General features: G+C 44.3%; 1 protein-coding gene across 1 annotated transcript in view; it reads right to left on the bottom strand.

Annotated features, from left to right (window-relative positions):
* RGS12 (regulator of G protein signaling 12) overlaps window positions 1–21,358 on the bottom strand; it is a 319,121-nt gene that overhangs the window by 85,140 nt on the left and 212,623 nt on the right. Inside the window, exon 4 of the mRNA XM_040335346.1 lies at window positions 14,822–14,843. Within this exon, the coding sequence (XP_040191280.1) occupies window positions 14,822–14,843 (22 nt within the window). The remainder of the gene's footprint in view (window positions 1–14,821; window positions 14,844–21,358) is intronic.

Here is a 21,358-nt window from a genome sequence, read left to right as displayed (position 1 = left end):
ACCACAGTGCTCTTTAGCAAAAGGACAGGGTGCCAGCTGCCACTATAGGGTCTTTTTATAAAAAGATCATAATACCCCCCACAGGATAACCAGGTGCAGTCAAGGAAAAACTCATCTCTGAGCCATCAAATAAACAAGGTAAGTAGAAGGCAGCACACGGTACATCCAAGGCTCGCCAAGGAAGATCAACGCTCAGGATTTATTGGCACATTTAACAGCAGGAGAATGATACAACGTGCCTTTATTTCATTGCGGAATATTAAAGTTCAGACAGCAGGAATGTAGATATAATGGGGATGCAGGCTTTGCAGTTTCTATTTATTTCTATAAAAAAAGATCTGCACACAGAAAATTATATATATATTTTATTTTTATTTTTTCTGTGTGCAGAGCTTTTTTTTTTATATATACATATACACACACACATACATATATAACACACACACACACACACACACACACACACACACGTAGCTAGAGAAGACCAGTTTGTCCCAGGTCCTGGATTTGATAGAGAAATATGGGGGTCCATGCTGCCCTAACCTGCAGGAGACCCATATTTTGCTCATCTAGGGAGGCAATTAAAAAGTAATCCGATCTTACCCCCTCTAGAGACCTCTGGCTCCAGCACACCTAAAGCCTGGTACACACGGGCCAAATATCGGCTGGTTCATCTGAAACCGGCCATCGTTCAGTCCATGTGTACAGCAGCCTGTCTGACAGAAGCTGGCCAAACGTCTGTTTTTTGTAGAATGGGCATGCCAGTAAAACATGATAGGCATCCAATCAGAAGTAGCAAACAATGGTGTATAAGCCAGGCCTTTTTCCATTCATTAACCCCTACCCCTCTGGACACGCGTGTGCAGCAGAAGGCGACTTCCAGAAATGGAAAACACTGTTTGATTTAGCCATAACTTCCAGTGAAGCTCTGAACCTGGACAGATTCCAAGCGCAGTGGTCTATGATGAAATGTAATCTCTCTAATACACAGTGGATATTCCCAGCCATGAATTAGCAGGAAAACCAGGCCCTATTTTTAAATGACAGTATCGAGGAATCTCCAGTAAATTAGAAAAAGAAAAACACTGCAAACTCTCAAAACGCCACAAAGTAGATTTATCACATTCATGTCCAGAGCACAACGATATCCAAACAGTCACAAACAAAGTAGACTTGGACTAGTCCCTAGACGGTCCTAATTTGTCACAATGATTGGCCCAAGTATGTGAGCAACTCCACTATACACCAAGGGCCTCCCCATGCAGGATACTGTCATAGTTGCCAACATTTTTAAAAAATTTCCAGGGACACTTTGCAGCACAGCTATTAATTAATTACCACACTCACTTCCCCCGAAGCTCCACCCACTTCGCATAATCTTCGCCTGGCGAAGATTATGCGTAGTGGGTGGAGCTTCGGGGAAGTGAGTGTGGTAATTAATTAATAGCTGTGCTGCAAAGTGTCCCTGGACAAATGTTGGCAACTATGTACTGTATGAAGACAAAAAAGCTTTATTGCTCATATTAGCGGATAAGATTATTCCAAGATTATTCCACGATACCCGGAAATAACCCGGGAGACATATCACCAGGCAGAGCAGTGTCCTGGAAATGCTGGCAGGGGCTTAAATCTAAGGTGAGCTGTTCATAATGAGCTAGTATGCTATGCATACTAGCTCATTATGCCTTTGTATTGCAGGTTTTTTTGTAGTGGGTTTACAACTACTTTAAAGCGGGGGTTCACCCGTACATAACATTTTTTCCCCTTAGATTCCTGCTCGTTTTGTCTAGGGGAATCGGCTAGTTGTTTTAAAATATGAGCTGTACTTACCGTTTACGAGATGCATCTTCTCCGCCGCTTCCGGGTATGGGCTGCGGGACTGGGCGTTCCTATTTTGATTGACAGTCTTCCGAGAGGCTTCCGACGGTCTCATCCGTCGCGTCACGATTTTCCGAAAGAAGCCGAACGTCGGTGCGCAGGCGCAGTATAGAGCCGCACCGACGTTCGGCTTCTTTCGGCTACTAGTGACGCGATGGATGCGACCGTCGGAAGCCTCTCGGAAGGCTGTCAATCAGGAAGGAACGCCCAGTCCCGAAGACCCATACCCGGAAGCGACGGAGAAGATGCATCTCGAAAACGGTAAGTACGGCTCATATTTTAAAACAACTAGCCGATTCCCCTAGACAAAACGAGCAGGAATCTAAGGGGAAAAGAGAAAAAAAAAATCATCATTGGGTGAACTCCTGCTTTAAGAATTGTGTGTAGCATTCCCACCAGCACCCTCTAATACTTACCTAAGCCCCATCTCACTCCAGCAATGTCCATGAGTGTCTAAGCCGTCCGGGACTCTCCTCATTGGCTGAGAAAGCACTGGTGCCATTGGCAAACTGACTTTGACAGCCGCGCGAGCCATTTAGGGAAAAGGAGGGGGTTGGGCCCGGGTCTGAATGTACACGGAGCTGTGACTCGGCTCGGGTGCCCCCATAGCAAGCCGCTTGCTGTGGGGGCACTCGACAGGAGGGAGGGGCCAGGAGCAGCAAAGAGGGACCTGAGAAGAGGATCTGGGCTGCCTTGTGCAAATCCACTGCAACAGAGCAGGCAAGGATAACATGTTTAATACTTTGAACAATGGAGGACCAATGTTTGGGAAGGGCATTTTAGGGTTTTTGGTATTGTGCTTTCTTGTAGAGGTCGGAGTTGATCATCTCATGTAACTGACCCGGAAGATGCTTTTGGAAAAACCCAATGGGCCCTCAGTGCACGTCCATGGCCAGAAAATTTACTTTGTCTGTCACTTTGAGAAAGGTGCCTAGCATCTCCAAAATAATGTTTTTGAGGTCTGTGGGCTGAATCTGCTGTTTTTGCCATTAAGACCTCAGTAAAGATTTGGGGTCTTTATCTCTTGGTGTGTTGGCTGTTTTGTTTCTCAGAAAATTTACTTACCTATTTTTTTTATAATTAATTTTTGAGACACAAGTACCTTTGTCCACTTCATGTATTTCAATGGGGGGTCCAATGAATTTGAATGGCAATGCACATACACCGAACATTGTAGAACTTTGAGACAATGCAGATATTAATAGGTGTGATTCAGCCCTACGGCAGGCCATACATGGGTCGAATGTCGAAAGATTTTTCTTTCTAAAAACCTAAGAAATTTCATTCGTATTTTGCACCATTAGTGGGCTGCAGCAACAGCAGATTTTCGCGTGGCCATTGAATTTGAGTTATAGTACATCTTGGAAAGGTTTTGAAAAATTACCGATTTTCAAATCAATGATGGGAGAATCGTGCGAGAAATGCAATTCTCCGAAAGCAAAGAAGATTCCTAGCCGCGTAAATTCTTTTCTGTAGCATCAGGAGGTGAAATTGAGTGCTTGGTTGGTCGAATTTCGCAATCAATGGTGGCACCATCAGGAGCTGCGGTGGCTCAACGCAATTGGCACTGCGCTGACAAGCCATTCACCTCTGCAGCTAGAGGTTCGGATCCCGGTCTCGGCTACATGTGAATTGAGTTTGGTGGTCTCAGCCCGGCTCCCGGTGGGTGTGCTATGCGAGGTAAGCCTGCGCTTAGTACGCCCACCCCCCTCCCACAAAAACCACCAAACTTACACGCACTCGAAATTGGGTTAACATGCACGCACTTTGACCACACAGTCTCTAAAAAGAGAGGCAAAGGACTAAGGGGGCTGGTTGAGCGGGCTAGATCAGCCCTCTGCCCCGTTGGGCTTCAAAGCGGAGCAGGTAGGGCGGGCTGTGTGGGAGGACCCCCTCACACACCCGCCATTGCCACCCGGGGCATGGAGACAGGTGGCAGATTGCCTCTGGGGGAGGCCTGCCTACTCCCAACTCCTGCAGTCCGTCTCCTCTCTCGAGTACACGCACAAAAAAAATTAGGTTTATTTCTCCTAAGTGATGGGTTTAAAATGCCATGAATGGTGGAGTGGCCAAGACAATGGACACCTCTCCTATCTAGCTGTAAGAGGCTCTTATTAAAAAGACATTTAACTTGCATAAAAAAATGAATTCATTTTTGTTCTCATCGCACAGGCAAATTTCATTCAGGCACCAATTATTGTTTAGAAAAAAAAAGATCCTGACTGTTTTCTGAACTTTCATGTTCCAGGAATTTTTTATTGGTTATGAATTTCATAGAACATCAACAGAACAGAGCCGTTCACCGAAGGACAATAGTAACCTTGTTCAAAGAGCAGTAATGTGGTTGATGGCCACCAAGCAAGGGCTTGGATCAGAATAGAAACCAACTGCCGTCTCTTTTTAGACTTTAGATTTAAATCCGTCAGGAAAGAATAATGAAAGGATGACATTTCCAACTTATTTCAGAAGTTGGAAGTGTTATCCCGATTCTTCCTTTAACCAATCTAAGACCCGGACCAAAATGCAGCTAAAGGACCTTGCCCCTTTTTGCGATTCGGCACTGCGTCGCTTTAACTGACAATTGCGCGGTCGTGCAACGTGGTTACCAAACAAAATTGGCGTCCCTTTTTCCCCACAAATAGAGCTTTCTTTTGGTGGTATTTGATCACCTCTGTGGTTTTTATTTTTTGCGAAATAAACAAAAATAAATAGAGCGAAAAAATGTTGAAAAAAAAATGCAATATTTTTTTACTTTTTGCTATAATAAATATCCCCCAAAAATATATAAAAAAATATATTTTATCCTCATTTTAGGCCGATACGTATACTTCTACATATTTTTGTAAAAAAAAAAAAAAAAAAAAAAAAAAAAAAAAAAATATCGCAATAAGCGTTTATCGGTTGGTTTGCGCAAAATCTATAGCGTTTACAAAATAGGGGATAGTTTTATTTCATTTTTATTTATTTTTTTACTACTAATGGCGGCGATCTGCGATTTTTTTCGTGACTGCGACATTATGGTGGACACTTCGGACAATTTTGACACATTTTTGGGACCATTGTCATTGTGAAAATGACAATTGCAGTTTGGGAGTTAACCACAGGAGGCGCTGATGGGGTTATGTGTGACCTGAAGTGCGTTTACAACTGTAGGGGGGTGTGGCTGTAGGTGTGACCCCCTATAAAAGGGATCACACGATCGATGACGCCACCACAGTGAAGACCGGGGAAGCTGTGTTTACACACAGCTGTCCCCGTTCTTCAGGTCCGGGGACCGATCGCGGGACTCCAGCGGCGATCGGGGCCGCGGGTCCCACAGCTTCGGACCGGGTCGCGCGCCCGTGTCTCACGGCTGGGTACTAGTACAGGACGTACATGTGCCCAGCCGTGCCATTCTGGCAACGTAAATGTGCAGGAGGCAGGCTTTAAGTGGTTAATACTCGTAATCCGTAACTCTGAGCATGTACGGGGGGGGTTTGCAACTATGGAGAGGGAAAAAGGATAGTGATCGGTGTGGCTTATTTAAAAACTCAAAAAAAAGAAGGTTTTTTTTGCCTCTAAAATGTCCCAATGTGCATGGACACACGGGATAACATTAATCTGTTTTTATTTATTTTTTAAGCCCAGTGTGCATGGACCCTAATGCTATATGCACACCTGAGTGTCGGGTTTTTGAGCCTTTTTCCCTGGCTTTTGCATGCATGTTTTTGTTCAGCATTTTAGAGCTTTGGCATTTTTTCTAATTGTCTTGCGTGTTTAATTTTGTTCTGCAAGCCAAAGGATTTTTTATTTTTTGTTTTGTATAGAGTCGTTTTTTTGGTTTCCTATTGGGGAGATTACAAAAAACATCACAAGAAGTGCAACGTTTCGAGGCCACATAGGACCTCTTCGTCAGGCAAGTGCCTGACGAAGAGGTCCTATGTGGCCTCGAAACGTTGCACTTCTTGTGATGTTTTTTTGTGCATTAAAACTTTTTTGACGTTATATATGATCCGTGGTGTGCTGGCGAAAATGTTAATTTGGCTGTGGCCAATCACAGAATAATCAGCTCTGTGGGAGGGAGGGGTTTGCCTGGGTAAACCATTTTATTTTCCTGTAAAGTTGCTTCAGTTAAGATGGAGATCCAAATTTGGAGGCAACTTCCATTGAAATCTATGGGTACAAGTTGCCTAGAAGTCACCTTGAAGTAGTACAGAAACCTTTTCTGAAGTCGGAGCAACGTCAGTAGTGTACATTAAAGGGGTTGTAAAGGTAAAAGTTTTTTACCCTAATGCATCCTATGCATTAAGGTAAAAAAACATCTGACAGCACCGCCCCCGAGCCCCCGTTTTACTTACCTCACCGTTTGAAAATCCCGGGCGCGTGCTTGTCACCTTGTTCGGGTCCCAGCCTGGCCGTTGATTGGCTAGGCTGGGCGGATTGATAGCAGCGCAGCCATTGGCTGGCGCTGCTGTCAATCACAGCGGATGACGCAGCGTGCCGGGGGCGGGGCCGAGTGATACAGTCGGCGGCTATGGCCGCCGATGTATCACGGGAGCGCGCTCGCAAAAGCTTTCCACCATGCGAGGGAGCTCGCATGAACGTGGAAAGCTTTTGCGAGGAGGAGCCGAGACAGCCGCCGAGGGACCCCAGAAGACATGGATCCGGGCCACTCTGTGCAAAACGAACTGCACAGTGGAGGTAAGTAGAACATGTTTGTTATTTAAAAAACCTTTAGTGTCCCTTTAAGACGACTCTCATTCACTTCAATTGAATTTCTTATGTCCAGCGACTGGGGGGCAACTTGAGGTCTGACAAGTCGGATCCCAAGTCGCTGTAGTGTGAACCGGCACTTAGTATTAGTTCATGGATGTCTGTAGATGTAGCAATTTCATTGTTAGGCTGGACTTCTCCTTTAATTATCCAAAATGTTAAACAAATATCTATTGGATTTAGACACACTTGAATTCTGCTTTGCCCATTTCACATAGTCTTATGATTGGTAGCCGTATGATGATCCCCCAATGTCGTTTATTTTAGTACTCATTTAGTCCCGCTTTTGCACTCCCTGGTCCCCGACCGGAGTCATAATGTTTTACAGACAGACTGTGCATCCTGATGCAGCCGACAGTGCTTCTATACCATTGTTTTACTTGCGCCCTAGCAACCCTAAAACCCAGAAGGCTCAGTATGCAAATACAAACTCTCTGGCTTGGAAAGTTGGAGCTTTGCCCACCAGGCCGTAATGCTGGATTGATAGACCTGCTCATTCTCTATAGAGTGCTGCTGGAGATGAACATATGTCCCTGATTTCAGGGCTCCCCAGGCACCCTTCAAGGGGAATAAAAATACATCCATTTCTAAAAATGTGCTTTAACCGTTTGAGCACCAGCCTGTAATACTCCATTACCAGGCCGTTTTTAGTTTTCAGCACTGTGATATTATTATATTTGGACTGACAATTACCCTGCCATACAACACTGTGCCAACATTTTCTATCCTGTTTCGTCTTTTAAAATACCGTTTTCTGTTGGCTGTATTTATTAACTAAAAAAATAAACTAAAAAATAAATACTATATAAAAATAAATAAATTTGGGAACCAACAAATAATTTGTTTTCCCCTACCTTGTGTTAAAATAAAGTCAGAATAGAATGAAGACCCCTGAAATGACCCTTTTTTGGAAAGTAGACATGTCAAAGTGACCTTTTTTGCTACAAGTTTTTGGACATTAAAACAAAAAAGCAAACAAAAAAAAAAACCCCCCACACAAGCTGGCACCAAACATGGAGAATTAGAACAGTGCACTAGATACATGAAATGTAAAAGGTCATAGAGGGGAATGAGATGGTAAATGGTAAAAATGTACTGAACTCGTAGTGGCAGAATGGAGCAGAAGGGGGTTATGTTCACATGGGCAGGATAAGGACGGTGAAAGGGTTAACACATGTCACATGGAGACATTATGGAGCTAGTATATGTAAGAGGAGAGGGCCATAAAACTATTAATAAAAAACATCTGTGTGGTCCTTAACTAGAATGAATGAATGAATGAATGAATGAATGAATATGCAGCTGCTGGTCCTTTCCTTCTGCTCCCATTCTCACTTACTACAATCTTTTTCTCCTGTTTTCTCCTGTGTAAGGGGAAGTGGAGGGAGTAGCATTGTAAACAGTACCATGTGATCATTGTGATGATGACCAATCACATTGTACCCAGCCCCTTGGATCGGCTTGGTACAATGCCCATGTGTAGTACAGAGCCGTCTATAGACAACTCGGCACACAACAGTACCTGGGTGGATCAGCCGTCTGACAGCTATTTTTTCTAGTAAAAAGAACGCCGGGTTAAAAAAACAAAAAAAAAAAAAAAAAAAAAAAGCAGTTGATCCGCCATTAAAAAAAAAAACAAAAAAAAAAAAACATACAGTGGTAGAAAAGTGGTTAAGCATCTGCTGCATAACATGGCCTGTACGGGGCTTGTCATTTGTTCAGTTTCCAGTTAATGAATGCCTACAAGTGCCACCAAGTGCACAATTAATTTACAAAAAAAAAAAGTGTGCACATATTTTTTTGATTTACCAAAAACAAAAGCAAAAGAAAAAGGTGGAAAGAAAAATGTGTTGGACCTTTTTCTATCCTGCCTCAGCCCCGGGACCATCCAAATGTGTTAGATCTGTGAACATGCGCCATTAACCAGATGTCTATACTGCTCTGAAATCACAGCCACCTTTTCAAAATTTCCATTTCCATCAAAAAAGATCAGCTACTTCTCCAGCCTTAATTTTGAAGACATGCTGATTAAAGCTGATTATGAAGAGGGGAAAAAAAAATAAGTAAAAAAACGCAATCATGGAACCAACCCATAAAATGTATAAATTACCAATTTCATGTGCAGGGTTGCGCACATCTGCAAGTACTTATAGTTAAGTAAATTTATGTGACATTATCTCCAAATCATTAGAGAAAAAAAATAAAATAATAAAAAATAATAATATTGCAGCCGTGTGTCCGTGTTCATCCGATCCGATGACGGAAGAAAAAAAAATAGGGTTTTCTTCTGTCCGCAAAATCGTATGTTTGCGGCGGGCGGGTGATTACAGGTGTCAGCGGATGTTTATCCGCAATCACATAGGGACCAATGTATGTCCCTTTTTTCATCCGCAAACGGATGGATGAAAAAGCAGACATACGGTCCGCACGTGTGAAAGGGGCCTAATGCAGAAGCAACTTGCTGTAACCTAAAGCAACCAAGACTTAAAGTGTTACTAAACCCAGGACTCTGCATTCACTATATCTGGTCTCCCACAGTACACAGAAATGCACATTATTTTAGTAAATATAAACTGCTAAATACCTTTTCTCATCAGCAGTCTTGCGACTTCTATCACTGTCTGAGTGAGCACTGGTTAAAGCTTGTAGGAGGAGTCTTCATGCTCCTCTGACTGTCCAATGAGGCTGCATGACCCTTGACCCTCTGTCTGAACAGTGCGGATCACATGTATCCTCTCAAAAAACAAAAGCAAAAACGCTCTTGCAAATACACACCAAACTGAGCATGTGCTCTGTAATCTCAGCGGATAGATTGGGGACAGTAAAAGAAGGGGAGGATCAGAGAAGACGAAACTAAGCAACACACACCAAACCAAGCATGTGCAGAGGGACTCCAAAGGCTTTGTATTATCAGGAGATAAATTGGGGACAGTGGAAGAAGGGGAGGCTCAGAGAAGACCCAACCAAACAGCTTTTTTACACAATGCGGAGGATTAACCCTTCAAGTTCCACAGTGAGTGTAACAAGCATGCTTTACAGACTGATTTTTACCATTGTGGGTTTAGTAACACTATAATTGATAGCAGATTGGTTAAAGGGATGGCAAAGCCTTTTTTTTTTTAATAAACAAACATGTTATACTGCACGATTCTGGCTAAAAATGAGAATGTTGTTTTTTTTTGCTTAGACTAAAGATCACTATTCACTCACTCGCAGCTTTCCCAAAAAAAAAAAAAAATTGGGCCAACTTTAATAAATTTCAAAAAAATAACTAAAAACGGTAAAGTGTATTTAAAAAAAAAAAAAAAAAAAAATTTTCAACAACCACCATTTTATTCTCTAGGGTCTCTGCTAAAAAAAAAATATCATGTTTGGGTGTTCTAAGCAATTTTCTAGTAGAAAATAATGATTTTTACTTATAAGCAACAAATATCAGAAAATTTTTGGTCTTTAAATGGTTAAACCTCCTTCATCTTCAAGCCAGAGTTCTTTCCTTTGATAAAAGAACGAAAAGATACTTTGTTTCTACTTATTCAGCGCGTCGCGTGTTACTAAAACTTGGCAGGCTGCCTGGATTTCGTTTTTCCAGCTGTGAGAACTCTCTGTACTTGTTTGAAAGATCGTAACGGGAAAAAAAGATCGTGATTTCGATTCTTAACGATTAATCGTGCAGCTCTAGGTCATACTTCTCTCTTCTGTGCAGTTGGTTTTACACAGAGTAGCCCAGATCCTCCTCTTCTCGGGTCCCTCTTCGCTGCTCCTGGCCCCTCCTTCCCGTCGATTGCCCCCACAGCAAGCAGCTTGTTATGGGGGCACCCGAGCCAAGTCACAGCTCTGTGTAGCCATTCAGACATGGAGCCCCGGGCTCGACCCCTCGCTCTTCTGATTGGCTAACTGAATTTGATTGACAGCAGTGGGAGCCAATGGCGCCGCTGTGTCTCAGCCAATCAGGAGGAGATTCCCAGATGGCTAAGACACTCGTGGATATGGCTGGAGAGAGATGGGGCTCAGGTAAGTAATTAGGGGGGCTGCCACACACAGATTCTTTTTATCTTCATGCATAGAATACATCAAGATAAAAAACCTTCAGACGTTACTATAGAGAAGGGTGACCCCAGGCAGCTCCAAGTGATGTATGATCCCAATTTTGATTATTCAGAAACGACCCACAAATAATCGTTATTGGGTGGTTGTTGAACTGCATGAAATCACCAGCAAGATCCTCGGAAGGCAGAAGTACTCATTATCGCCCAGCAAGGCTTTTTAATTTGCTAGAAATTCTCCACGTTGGCAAGTCCCAATCAGCCATGCTTCTATGAAGAACCATGTTCTATCGCCCAATAAGAAAACCCAAAAAGAGTTCAGCTGGTCATACAGAGTAAAATGTTTTTGTTCCGGTGATCTGCTGAGCTGGTTCCGGCTATCGTGAAAGTTCCTGCGCAGGCGCAATGTGATCTGCCGAGATGGTTCCGGCTAACGGGAAAGTTCCTTCAAGGACTGCGCAGCCGCAAACTTGCCGACGGAAATCTCCGAACCTCGGCCGGCATCCAGGGCAACGTGGATTTTCGAGGTAAGTGGCCAGTCGGCCTCAGGTCCTCGCTGCACTCGGACGGCTCGCTCGGCCTCCTGGCTCTTTTTTTAACATCCTCCAATCCACGGGGATGTTAAAGAATGAGCCTGGATGCCGGGCGAGGTTCGGAGATTTCCGTTGGCAAGTTTGCGCCTGCGCAGTCCTTGAAGGAACTTCCCCGTTAGGGGAACCTTAAAGCGGATGTGCCAGTAAAAAAAAAAATATTAAAAGCCAGCAGCTACAAATACTGCAGCTGCTGACTTTTATTAGGACACTTACCTGTCCTGGAGTCCAGCGCCGTCCGCAGCAGAGGACGAGCGATCGCTCGTCACTCTGCTGCTCCCCCCGCCATCCTCAGTGAGGGAACCAGGAAGTCAAGCGCTCCGGCTTCACTACCCGGTTCCCTACGGCGCATGCACGAGTCGCGCTGCGCCCGCCGATTGGCTCACACGCTGTGTGCTGGGAGCCGAGTGTTCCCAGCACACAACGGGGGACAGACGGGAAGTCAGGAAAAACCCGTCTTTTGCCCGTGACGTGTGGCCGGAAGTGGGTGCAAATACCTGTCTTTAGACAGGTATCTGCACCCCCCTCCCCCCTGAAAGGTGTCAAATGTGACACCGGAGGGGGGGGCGGCTTCCGATCAGCGCGAGTTCCACTTTAGGGTGGAGCTCCGCTTTAAGGACAAGTCACCGGCTCATCGATTCTCCTCATCCTGATGGAAGAATCTCCTGTCAGCTTTGTATTATCAAACCATAGAAGTGCCAGAGGTGAAACGGTCCAACAAAAAGAAAAGTCAGAAACATGGACAAATGACTTTTCAGATCTCCCAATAGAGAAACAACTTGACAGCAGTTGCTATTGGCATTGGCTATTGTTTTGTGACAACCTGTCGCTGTCAGAATAGCTGAACAGTGGATACAACTGATTACATGCAGCCACTGTTTAGCCGACGCGTATGGTCAGGTGAAAGGCGATTTCCATCTATGATTTGTATAGCAAAGTCACATCGCAAAGCGCGCGCATTTGACAAAGTGGGGAGGCAATGTGATTATGTCATAATCTCTGCCTTGTCCAATCACAGAATGTTTTGCATTCGTTAAGAAAAATGCAAGATAATCTTTTAATGGCCCCATGCTGAGCAAGCAACTACCTGTAGGTGTAACTTCAGGGGGAGGGTTTACAAACACTTTAAGCCTCGTACACACAGTACGATTGTCGGCAGCGGTCTATTGACAGACTGTTGGCCTAAAATCTTACCGTTAATAGGAATAAAAGTGATCAAAAAACATTTTTTTTTTTAAAGTGTCAAATAAAAAATAAATAAAAAGTGTGTATATTAGATACACACACACACACACACACACAATCCACTGTCCCTTGTCCCCACCCCCTTCATTTGTACACACACTTTATTTTATTTTTTAAAGTGCCCCTGTCTCCAGTAGCTCGCACGCAGAAGCGAACACGTACACAAGAAAACGGTGTTGAAACCACACATGTGAGGTGTCGCCGCAAACATTAGAGCGAGAGCAATAATTCTAGACCTAGACGTCCTCTAACTCAAAACATGTTACCAAAAAAAAAAAAACTGTAAAGCATCGACTATGGGGATTTTTAAGTACAGAAGTTTGGCGCCATTCCACGAGCATGTGCAATTTTAATGTGTGACATGTTAGGTATCTATTTACTTGGCGCAACTTTATCTGTAAAAAATTGGGCTAACTTTACTGTTTTTTTTTTTTTTTTTAAAGCACAAAACTTTATTTTTTCCAAACGCGTTTGAAAAATTGCTGAGCAAATACCGTGCGAGATAAAAAATTGCAATGGCCGCCATTGTATTCTCTAGGGTCCCTGCTTTATATATACCGTATTTATCGGCGTATACCGTGCACTATTTTGCCCTGAAAATCAGGGCAAAATCGTGGGTGGGCGATATACGCCGATACCCGCGCCGAGTTTGAATACTGCGCCGACATATACCGAGTGCAGTACACTCGTGTATAGTCGGGCAGTCTCGGCTACACTCGCGCTCACGTCCAGGACGTCAGCGCGAGCATTGCCGACTATACGCGAGTGTACTGCGCTCGGTATATGCCGGCGCAGTATTCAAACTCGGCGCGGGAAACGAGCGAGGAGGACGCCGCAGAAGGACGCCGGACCCGACGAAGAGGACACCCGAAGCCGCAGACGGACCCGACGAGGCCGCCGATGGACGCCGTGCAAGACACCAAACCAAGTACAAAAATCTGTTTTTTCACAGGAATTTCGGGGTGCACGCTATACCCCAATAAATACGGTATATATATATATATATATATATATATATATATATATATATATGTGTGTGTGTGTGTGTGTGTGTGTGTTCCATGTAATTTTCTAGCAAAATAATGAGGATTTTTACATGTAGGAGCGAAGTGTCAGAATTGTCCTGGTGGGCAAGTGGTTAAGGACTCTTTCTCGAGTTCAGATAAGCTGTTAAATTTGGGCTTCCAACACACAGGTACCTGCTTTCTTAACAAAGTATTGGGTATATCATCCTTCTTTTACACTTAAAAGCATAATAAATAATGCAATGTCCTCATTGACATTGCTGAAACAATAACCTCACATAGGCACAAAGTTGAGTACACCAAAAAAAAATATGCATAGTTAGTAGGACTGAAGGACAATTTTGGGGAAATGTACAGCAACCAATTGGAAACGGTCTTTCCGAGATCTAATTCAAGTACAAACAAATACGATTGGTTGCTCCATGAGCCTGCACTCTGTATTGCTACTTTACCCTTCTGTACCGCATTGTTATGCTTGGCACTGAGACACTGGGGGTACCCATGCCTTGTGCCATCAATACAACAAGAGCAGAAGAAGACGGCACTCTCCGAGTTAATCCGTCTGCAAATAGCACCCACAGCTGTAAAGACCAGATTACCGTGAAACAATTACTGCCAAACAATAGACAGCAATGTAAAATGTTCCAGTCTCCCTCAATGAGGTTTGACGAGCCGCATGTCCTTGCATGTGGACGCTCCTGCTGGAGGGTATGAAAGACAAGGCACAAGGTTTCTTTGTGGGAATTAATATGCAAACTTTCACTGTAAAGGATCCCCATGTAACCAAGCAAACACCTGCCGACCAGCGCGTTTCAACTTGCCCTATGCAAACTACTACGGAAGAGTTTTTAAACAGTGACAGCTGCGTGTAACACATTCATCAGCCCTCTGCAGAAACATAAATGAAATGTCAGCAAGAAAATTAACACCGTACCAACTTGTTTTGCTAATCTGATAAACCAATCAAAAGATAGAGAAATCCCGGACATAGTAAATAATAAATCGATGAACGCTTGTTCGGCTTTTGTACCACCCACTGGGCACAAAGAACACTTCCCGAGTTGGCAGAGGCATAAAAATGGACAATAATGCTAAACAAGGCCAATTACTTATTGCCCGTCCTATCAACTGCACCAAAAAAAAGCACAAATGCATAAAAATTTACAAAATGAAAATATTTGGCAAAATGCACATTATACATTTTTAAGGCATTCAAAGATTAGAAATATTTACTTTAATGTAAAACATTTTTTTCCACATTTATACATATAATAAAAGGCGGTCTTACCTCCATCGGAGACTGTAGCAGCCTGCGGAAAAGAAGAGAGAGACATGAGTGTATAGAAACATTACAATATCTACTTCAAAATAAAAAATAAAACAAAAAAAAAAACAAAACAAAAAACAAAACAAAAAAGAGGAATATCCGTCAAGCTCAGAATGCACAAAATATTCTGAAAGCGCTCTTCCAAACATATCAATCTCAAGTGCAGCTGGCTCCACCCTCCCACCAGAAAACGCAGAAGCTCCTCCTTAGATAATCAGAATTTCAATCCTATCAGTCACACGCAGATCGTTGGGGAAAAAAAAAAAAAAATGATAATATGCTGGTTTTGCATAAAAACACTAATCAGCATCGGGATAAAAATACTCCACCATCATTTGCATAGACACATATGCTAAAGAGGGAACATTCTTTTTAGAAGATCAAGTAAACCAAAATGATACAACTACGTCTCTTGAATCAGAACACAGGAGTCATTTAGCTGCTTTGAAAGGTGCGAGGATATCCGAGGTTACAGAGGCATCTCACAGGATTCTTATGACCTCCACATTTTTTTGGAGTGTAAATGAGAAAAAAAATGTGCCTTATACAGAACGCGTGTGAAATTAAACCCGATTCCTTCTTGGAAGTGAAGCAATGTTCATTTTGTTGACTAAAACATTTTAGTCGACTAAAATAAGACTAAAACAATTGAGATGAAAAACGGGACTAAAACTAAAAAGGCATTTTAGTCAAAAGACTAAAGGCTCATTCACACGGGGCGGATCCATGTGTGGGCTCCGCTTTGCTCAGCAGGGATCGCGCCGTCGAGCAGGCAGAGGACAGGTCTGTCTCTGCACACTGTGCAGGGACCGACCTGTCAGAGCGCCGTTCTCCCCTATGGGGAAGGGATGACGACAGACCGTAGAGTCGGATAGAGATTTTTCACTCCAGCAGTATATAATGAGTTTGGATATTGTAGAGAAATGTTAACTAATGCATTATAATTTAATTGCACCCATTTGATTTTAAACAACTAAAATGTACTGGAGATGTATTCGACTAAAACAATTGCAGAAGACTAGAATAGGACTAAAACCAAAATGCCATGTACACACAATCATTTTTCGGCATGAAAAAAAACATTGTTTTTGAAAAACGTCATTTAAAATGATCGTGTGTGGGCTACACATCATTTTCCAGGTTGTGAAAAAACGCCAAAAAAAAAAAAAAAATTCAAACATGCTGCATTTTTTAACGTCGTTTTAAACAATGTCATTTTCGGGTTGTAAAAACAGCACTGTTAAAACATGGAAATTCCGAATTTTTGGGTGAACACGATGGGTCTCTTCAACTATGTAAAAGTCAGTAGTCAGGCTTTTCTATTCAGTTCCAACTAGTGCCTGTGACCACTAAAGCATCGTCTGCAGACAGTCACGGGAAAGGCAAAGTGTCCCATGTGGGATGCCCCTGGCAGCCTAGCCTAATGGGGCAAGATGTCTGAGCCCCGGGGGTAGACTACTAGATCTTTTGGGCCAGACTTGACCGATTTTTATTCAGGAAAAGTGTATTACTGAATTGTTTATTAGTTGAAAGTTTCTAGCCAACTGCAATTTCTGTAAATGTTGGCAAAGGAATGTTTAGATGTATTTTACAGTTCTTGGCAAAAAAAGGATTACACAAGGATATGATCCTATAGTACAATAAACTGTGATCTGCATTGTATCAGGGACCCATTTGTAGCGAATATGCTGCAGTATATTCTCTTGCAGAATTGGGTCCCGGGTTATTTCTCACCAAAGTCAATATCTACATGAAGTTTAGTACCTCTGGATGCCATCATTTTCCTCCCATATCTCAAAAACCTAGCTAGTATGATAGGCTTGCCACCCAGTCAGGACAGAGGAGGCAAGCAAATGGGGGGGGGGGGGGGGGGAGGCAAGCAAATGGGGGGGGGAGGAGAAAAGGTAAGCAAATGGGGGGGAGAAAGAAAAGGCAAGCAGGGGGGGGGGGGGAGAAGGCAAGCAGGGGGGGGGGGGGGAAAGAAGGCAAGCAAATTGGGGGGGGGGGAGAAGGCAAGCGGGGGGGGGGGGAGAAAGAGAAGGCAAGCGGGGGGGGGGAGAAAGAGAAGGCAAGCAAATGGGGGGGAGAGAAAGAGAAGGCAAGCAAATGGGGGGGAGAGAAAGAGAAGGCAAGCAAATGGGGGGGAGAGAGAAAGAGAAGACAAGCAAATGGGGGGGAGAGAAAGAGAAGACAAGCAAATGGGGGGGAGAGAAGAAGGCAAGCAAATGGGGGGAGAGAAGAAGGCAAGCAAATGGGGGGAGAGAAAGAGAAGGCAAGGGGGGGGGGGGGAAGAGAGAGAGAGAGAGAGAGAGAGAGAGAGAGAGAGAGAGAGAGAGAGAGAGAGAGAGAGAGAGAGAGAGAGAGACAGACAGACAGACAGACAGACAGACAGAGACAGAGAGAGAGACAGAGAGAGAGAGAGAGACACAGAGACAGAGACAGAGACAGAGAGAGAAAGAGAAAGAGAAGGCAAGCAGGAGGGGGGGAGAAAGAAGGCAAGCAGGGGGGGAGAAAGAAGGCAAGCAAATGGGGGGGGGGGAGAGAAGGCAAGCAGGGGGGGAGAAAGAAGGCAAGCAAATGGGGGTGGACGGGAAGAAAAATAAGCCAAACAAATGGGGGGGGGGGGGAGAAGGCAAGTAAATGGGGGGGAAGAAAGAGAAGGCAAGCAAACGGGGGGGAGAAAAGGCAAGCAAACAGGTTGGAGAGAGAAGGCAAGCAAACAGGGGGGAGAGAAGGCAAGCAAACAGGGGGGGAGAGAAGGCAAGCAAACAGGGGGGAGAGAAGGCAAGCACACAGGGGGGAGAGAAGGCAAGCACACAGGGGGGAGAGAAGGCAAGCACACAGGGGGGAGAGAAGGCAAGCACACAGGGGGGAGAGAAGGCAAGCACACAGGGGGGAGAGAAGGCAAGCAAACAGGGGGGAGAGAAGGCAAGCAAACAGGGGGGAGAGAAGGCAAGCAAACAGGGGGGAAGAAAGAGAAGGCAAACAAATGGGGGGGAGGGAGAAGGCAAGCAGGGGGGGAGGAGAGAAGGCAAGCAGGGGGGGGGGGGGAAGAGAAGGCAAGAGGGGGGGGGGGGGGAAGAGAAGGCAAGCAGGGGGGGGGGGGAAGAAGGCAAGCAGGGGGGGAAGAGGCGAGGGGTATAAAAGAGGCGGAAGGGGAAAAAGAGGGGAGGGAAAGAGGTAAGCAAGGGGAGAAAGGGAAGCGCATGCTAGAGATGGAGGGAAAGGTAAATGAGCAAGAAAGTGCGTGCGTGCGTGAGAGATAACATGGCAGAGAGATTACACCGTTTGGTCATTCAGGGCTTGGGACCGATGTGAATGCCCCGTGTAAAGATCTGTGGAATGGTATATTCAAATATAATAATGAGAAATAATTAGAAAACAATTATACAGCACAAATTTCTGACTGGAGGAGTCGGGACAGGTTTTCCCATATTGGTAAGAAATTGCAGGTGTATTGATCAGTCTCCTGATTATATCCGATCGTATACAGTGCACAATCTCGTCTAAATCTTTCACAGTTGTGGAATGAGATCAGGGGAATTTAATTGTCCGACAGTCACACCGACTGAAATTTGGTCAGTCTGATGAACTAGCCAAATTTTGATCAGTGTAGGGTCAGCTTTTTGGAGGCATTCAATAATTGATTTTGTATGGCAATGTTCCTTTAAGCCTTGGCATAGAGATGCCGCTGATGGCTCCCTCTAGTGGATTAACTACAAATCTATATCTAGAACTCCATCAACCAAAATACAGAAGAGAGTAAAACGATTGAAGTAAAATACAAAAATTACTGAAGAGTAAACAATGCAATAGGAAGCCCAATTTCTCTGTGATGTTGCTGTTAAAGAAACCTTTCTGTCCAATAATACAGGTTGACTAGGTATCATGCTGCATCTCCCGCTTTAACCGATTGCCGACCATCTTGCGAGAAGTCGTAGCTGTACGTCGGTCCCTTTAAGCTGTATAGCAGGCGCGCCTGCTGCACGTAAAGGGTGCCGATGCTCGTGGCCAGTGGTCCCGATGATCGCGGGCACGAGAGGCAGAACAGGGACGTGTGTGTGTGTGCTATATATATTACACACACACACACACACACACACACACACACACACACTAGTTCTGTGAGTAGAGAGAGAGATTGAGAGTTCCTACGAGCTGGTAATCATGATCTGCCATCTCTTATAGTCAGTTCCATCCCCCACAGTAAGAACACACATTTAGGGAACAGTTAACCCCTTCCCTGCCAGTGATATTTACACAGTAATCAGTGCATTTTTATAGCTCCAATCGCTGTATAAATGCCAATGGCCCCAAAATGTCCGATATGTCCGCCATAATGTCGCAGTCTTGATAAAAAAAATAAAAAAAAAACTAAATAACAGATCGCCGCCATTACTAGTAAAAAAAAATAAAAAAAATCTATACCCTATTTTGTAGATGCTATAACTTTTGCGTAAACCAATCAATACACCCATTTTGCGAATTTTATTACCAAAAATATGTAGAATACATATCGGCCTAAACTGAGGAGAGAAAAAAAAAAAAGCTTTTTAAAAAAAAAAATTGGTGCCAAAATGTTGTGTTTTTTTCAAAATTGGCGATCTTTGTTTATCGTCCAAAAAACAAAAACCGCAGAGATGATCAAATACCACCAAAAGAAAGCTTTATTTGTAGGGAAAAATAAAAAATAAATTACGTTCAGGTACAGCGGCGCACGACCACGCAATTGTCAGTTAAAGCGACGGAGCACCGTATCGCAAAAAATGGCTCGGTCATTGAGCAGCCAATTCTTCCGGGGGTGAAGTGAAGTCTGAATATTGGGTCCAGAATATGCAGATCACGTCACTGAATGCACAGATATCAGGTGTGGACTTCATAAAGACAGTCAGGCAATAGAGGAGTTTGTGAGCGCACACGACTGACTTCCAGGGTCCATTGCAGTGTGAATAGGATGCATAGAAAATAGTGATCGGTGTGTCCTATCGGAGACCCGCGTTCTTCCAGTGCGGTACAATGCTTCGTGATCAGGACCTCACTAGCACCTTATTTATGCTCAGATGATCTTTAAATGAACATTTTGTCGTGCCAAGTGGCTGTTTAAGCAGCAATAGGAATGGTCAAACAATCTACACATAATTGAGGGATAATCATTTGTCTATGGGTCTAGAAGTCTGTTTACATCTTCGCCAAGGTTGTTCTGAGCCAACAGCGGATGACAAATGTTCTCAGAACATAAACACTCTGCCGGGAAACTCACCCCTTATCACATAAACAAGAAGTGTGGCATTGGGCTATTCTGGGACACGTTTACCTTCCAGATTAGGAACTCCAGCATGGAAGGAAAACCTCATTCCACAGTGTGAGGACAATGTTTGTCTCTAGGATCAGAGCCACACTACAATTTCATTGTGTCACTATCTCCGCAAATACCAGCAGGCAAACAACATCAATTCTCTGCTCTTCCCAGCTTGGAATTGGGTAATGTGCCATTCTCTGACAACATTCCTGTGAAATCATTAACTGGGCCTGGGTTTGCATTGAGAGGCACAGATATCTAATCCTCAAAGATCTGCACCGGCGCAGAGTATCTGAGATACGCTACGCCGCCGTAACTTACCTGGCTTTGGTTTGAATCCAGAAAGAATTTGCGCCGTAAGTTACGGCGGCGTAGTGTACATTTCTCACGGCGTAAGGGCGCGGAATTCAAATGCGGCGAGTAGGGGGCGTGTTTCATTTAAATGAAGCACGTCCCCGCACCGGACGAACTGCGCATGCCCCGTCCGTCAAAACTCCCAGGGTGCATTGCTCCAAATGACGTTGCAAGGACGTCATTGTTTTCGTCATGAACGTAAATGGCGTCCAGCCCCATTCACGGACGACTTACGCAAACGACGTAAAATTTTCAAAATTAGACGCGGGAATGACGGCCATACTTGACATTGAGTACGCCACCAAATAGCAGCTTTAAATATAATCTGGAAAAAGACGTAAAAGAATGCGACGGCCGCTCGTACGTTCGTGGATCGTTGGAAAAAGCTAATTTGCATACTCGACGCGGATTACGACGTGAACGCCACCCAGCGGCCGCCGGAAAATTGCATCTTAGATCCGACAGCGTACTAAGGCGTACGCCTGTTGGATCTAACACAGATGCCGTCGTATCTTGTTTGGTGGATACCAAAACAAAGATACGACGCGCAAAATTTGAAATTACGCGGCGTATCAACAGATACGCCGGCGTAATTTCTTTGAGGATCTGCCCCCATGTTTTTGGGTTTAAAAGCAAACAGAAATCCTGTAGGGCCCTTTCAGATGGGTTGTCCAATCAGGTCTGCCTGTCAGTTTTTCAGGTGCACCTAACTGGACCCTCCAGTCTCCCTATGGAGCCGCGGATGTCCACTGACACCCGCCGTCATCCGATCCTGCCCACAAATAAAAAGACAGATGTGGTCCTATTTTCCATCTGGCGGATTGGATGGAAAATGGACACGCGGT

Source organism: Rana temporaria, chromosome 1 (genome assembly GCF_905171775.1).
Source record: "Rana temporaria chromosome 1, aRanTem1.1, whole genome shotgun sequence".
In the NCBI taxonomy this organism is placed as follows: Eukaryota; Metazoa; Chordata; class Amphibia; order Anura; family Ranidae; genus Rana; species Rana temporaria.
Note: the sequence above shows the minus strand (reverse complement) of the source record. Positions and strands in the feature narration are given on the sequence as shown.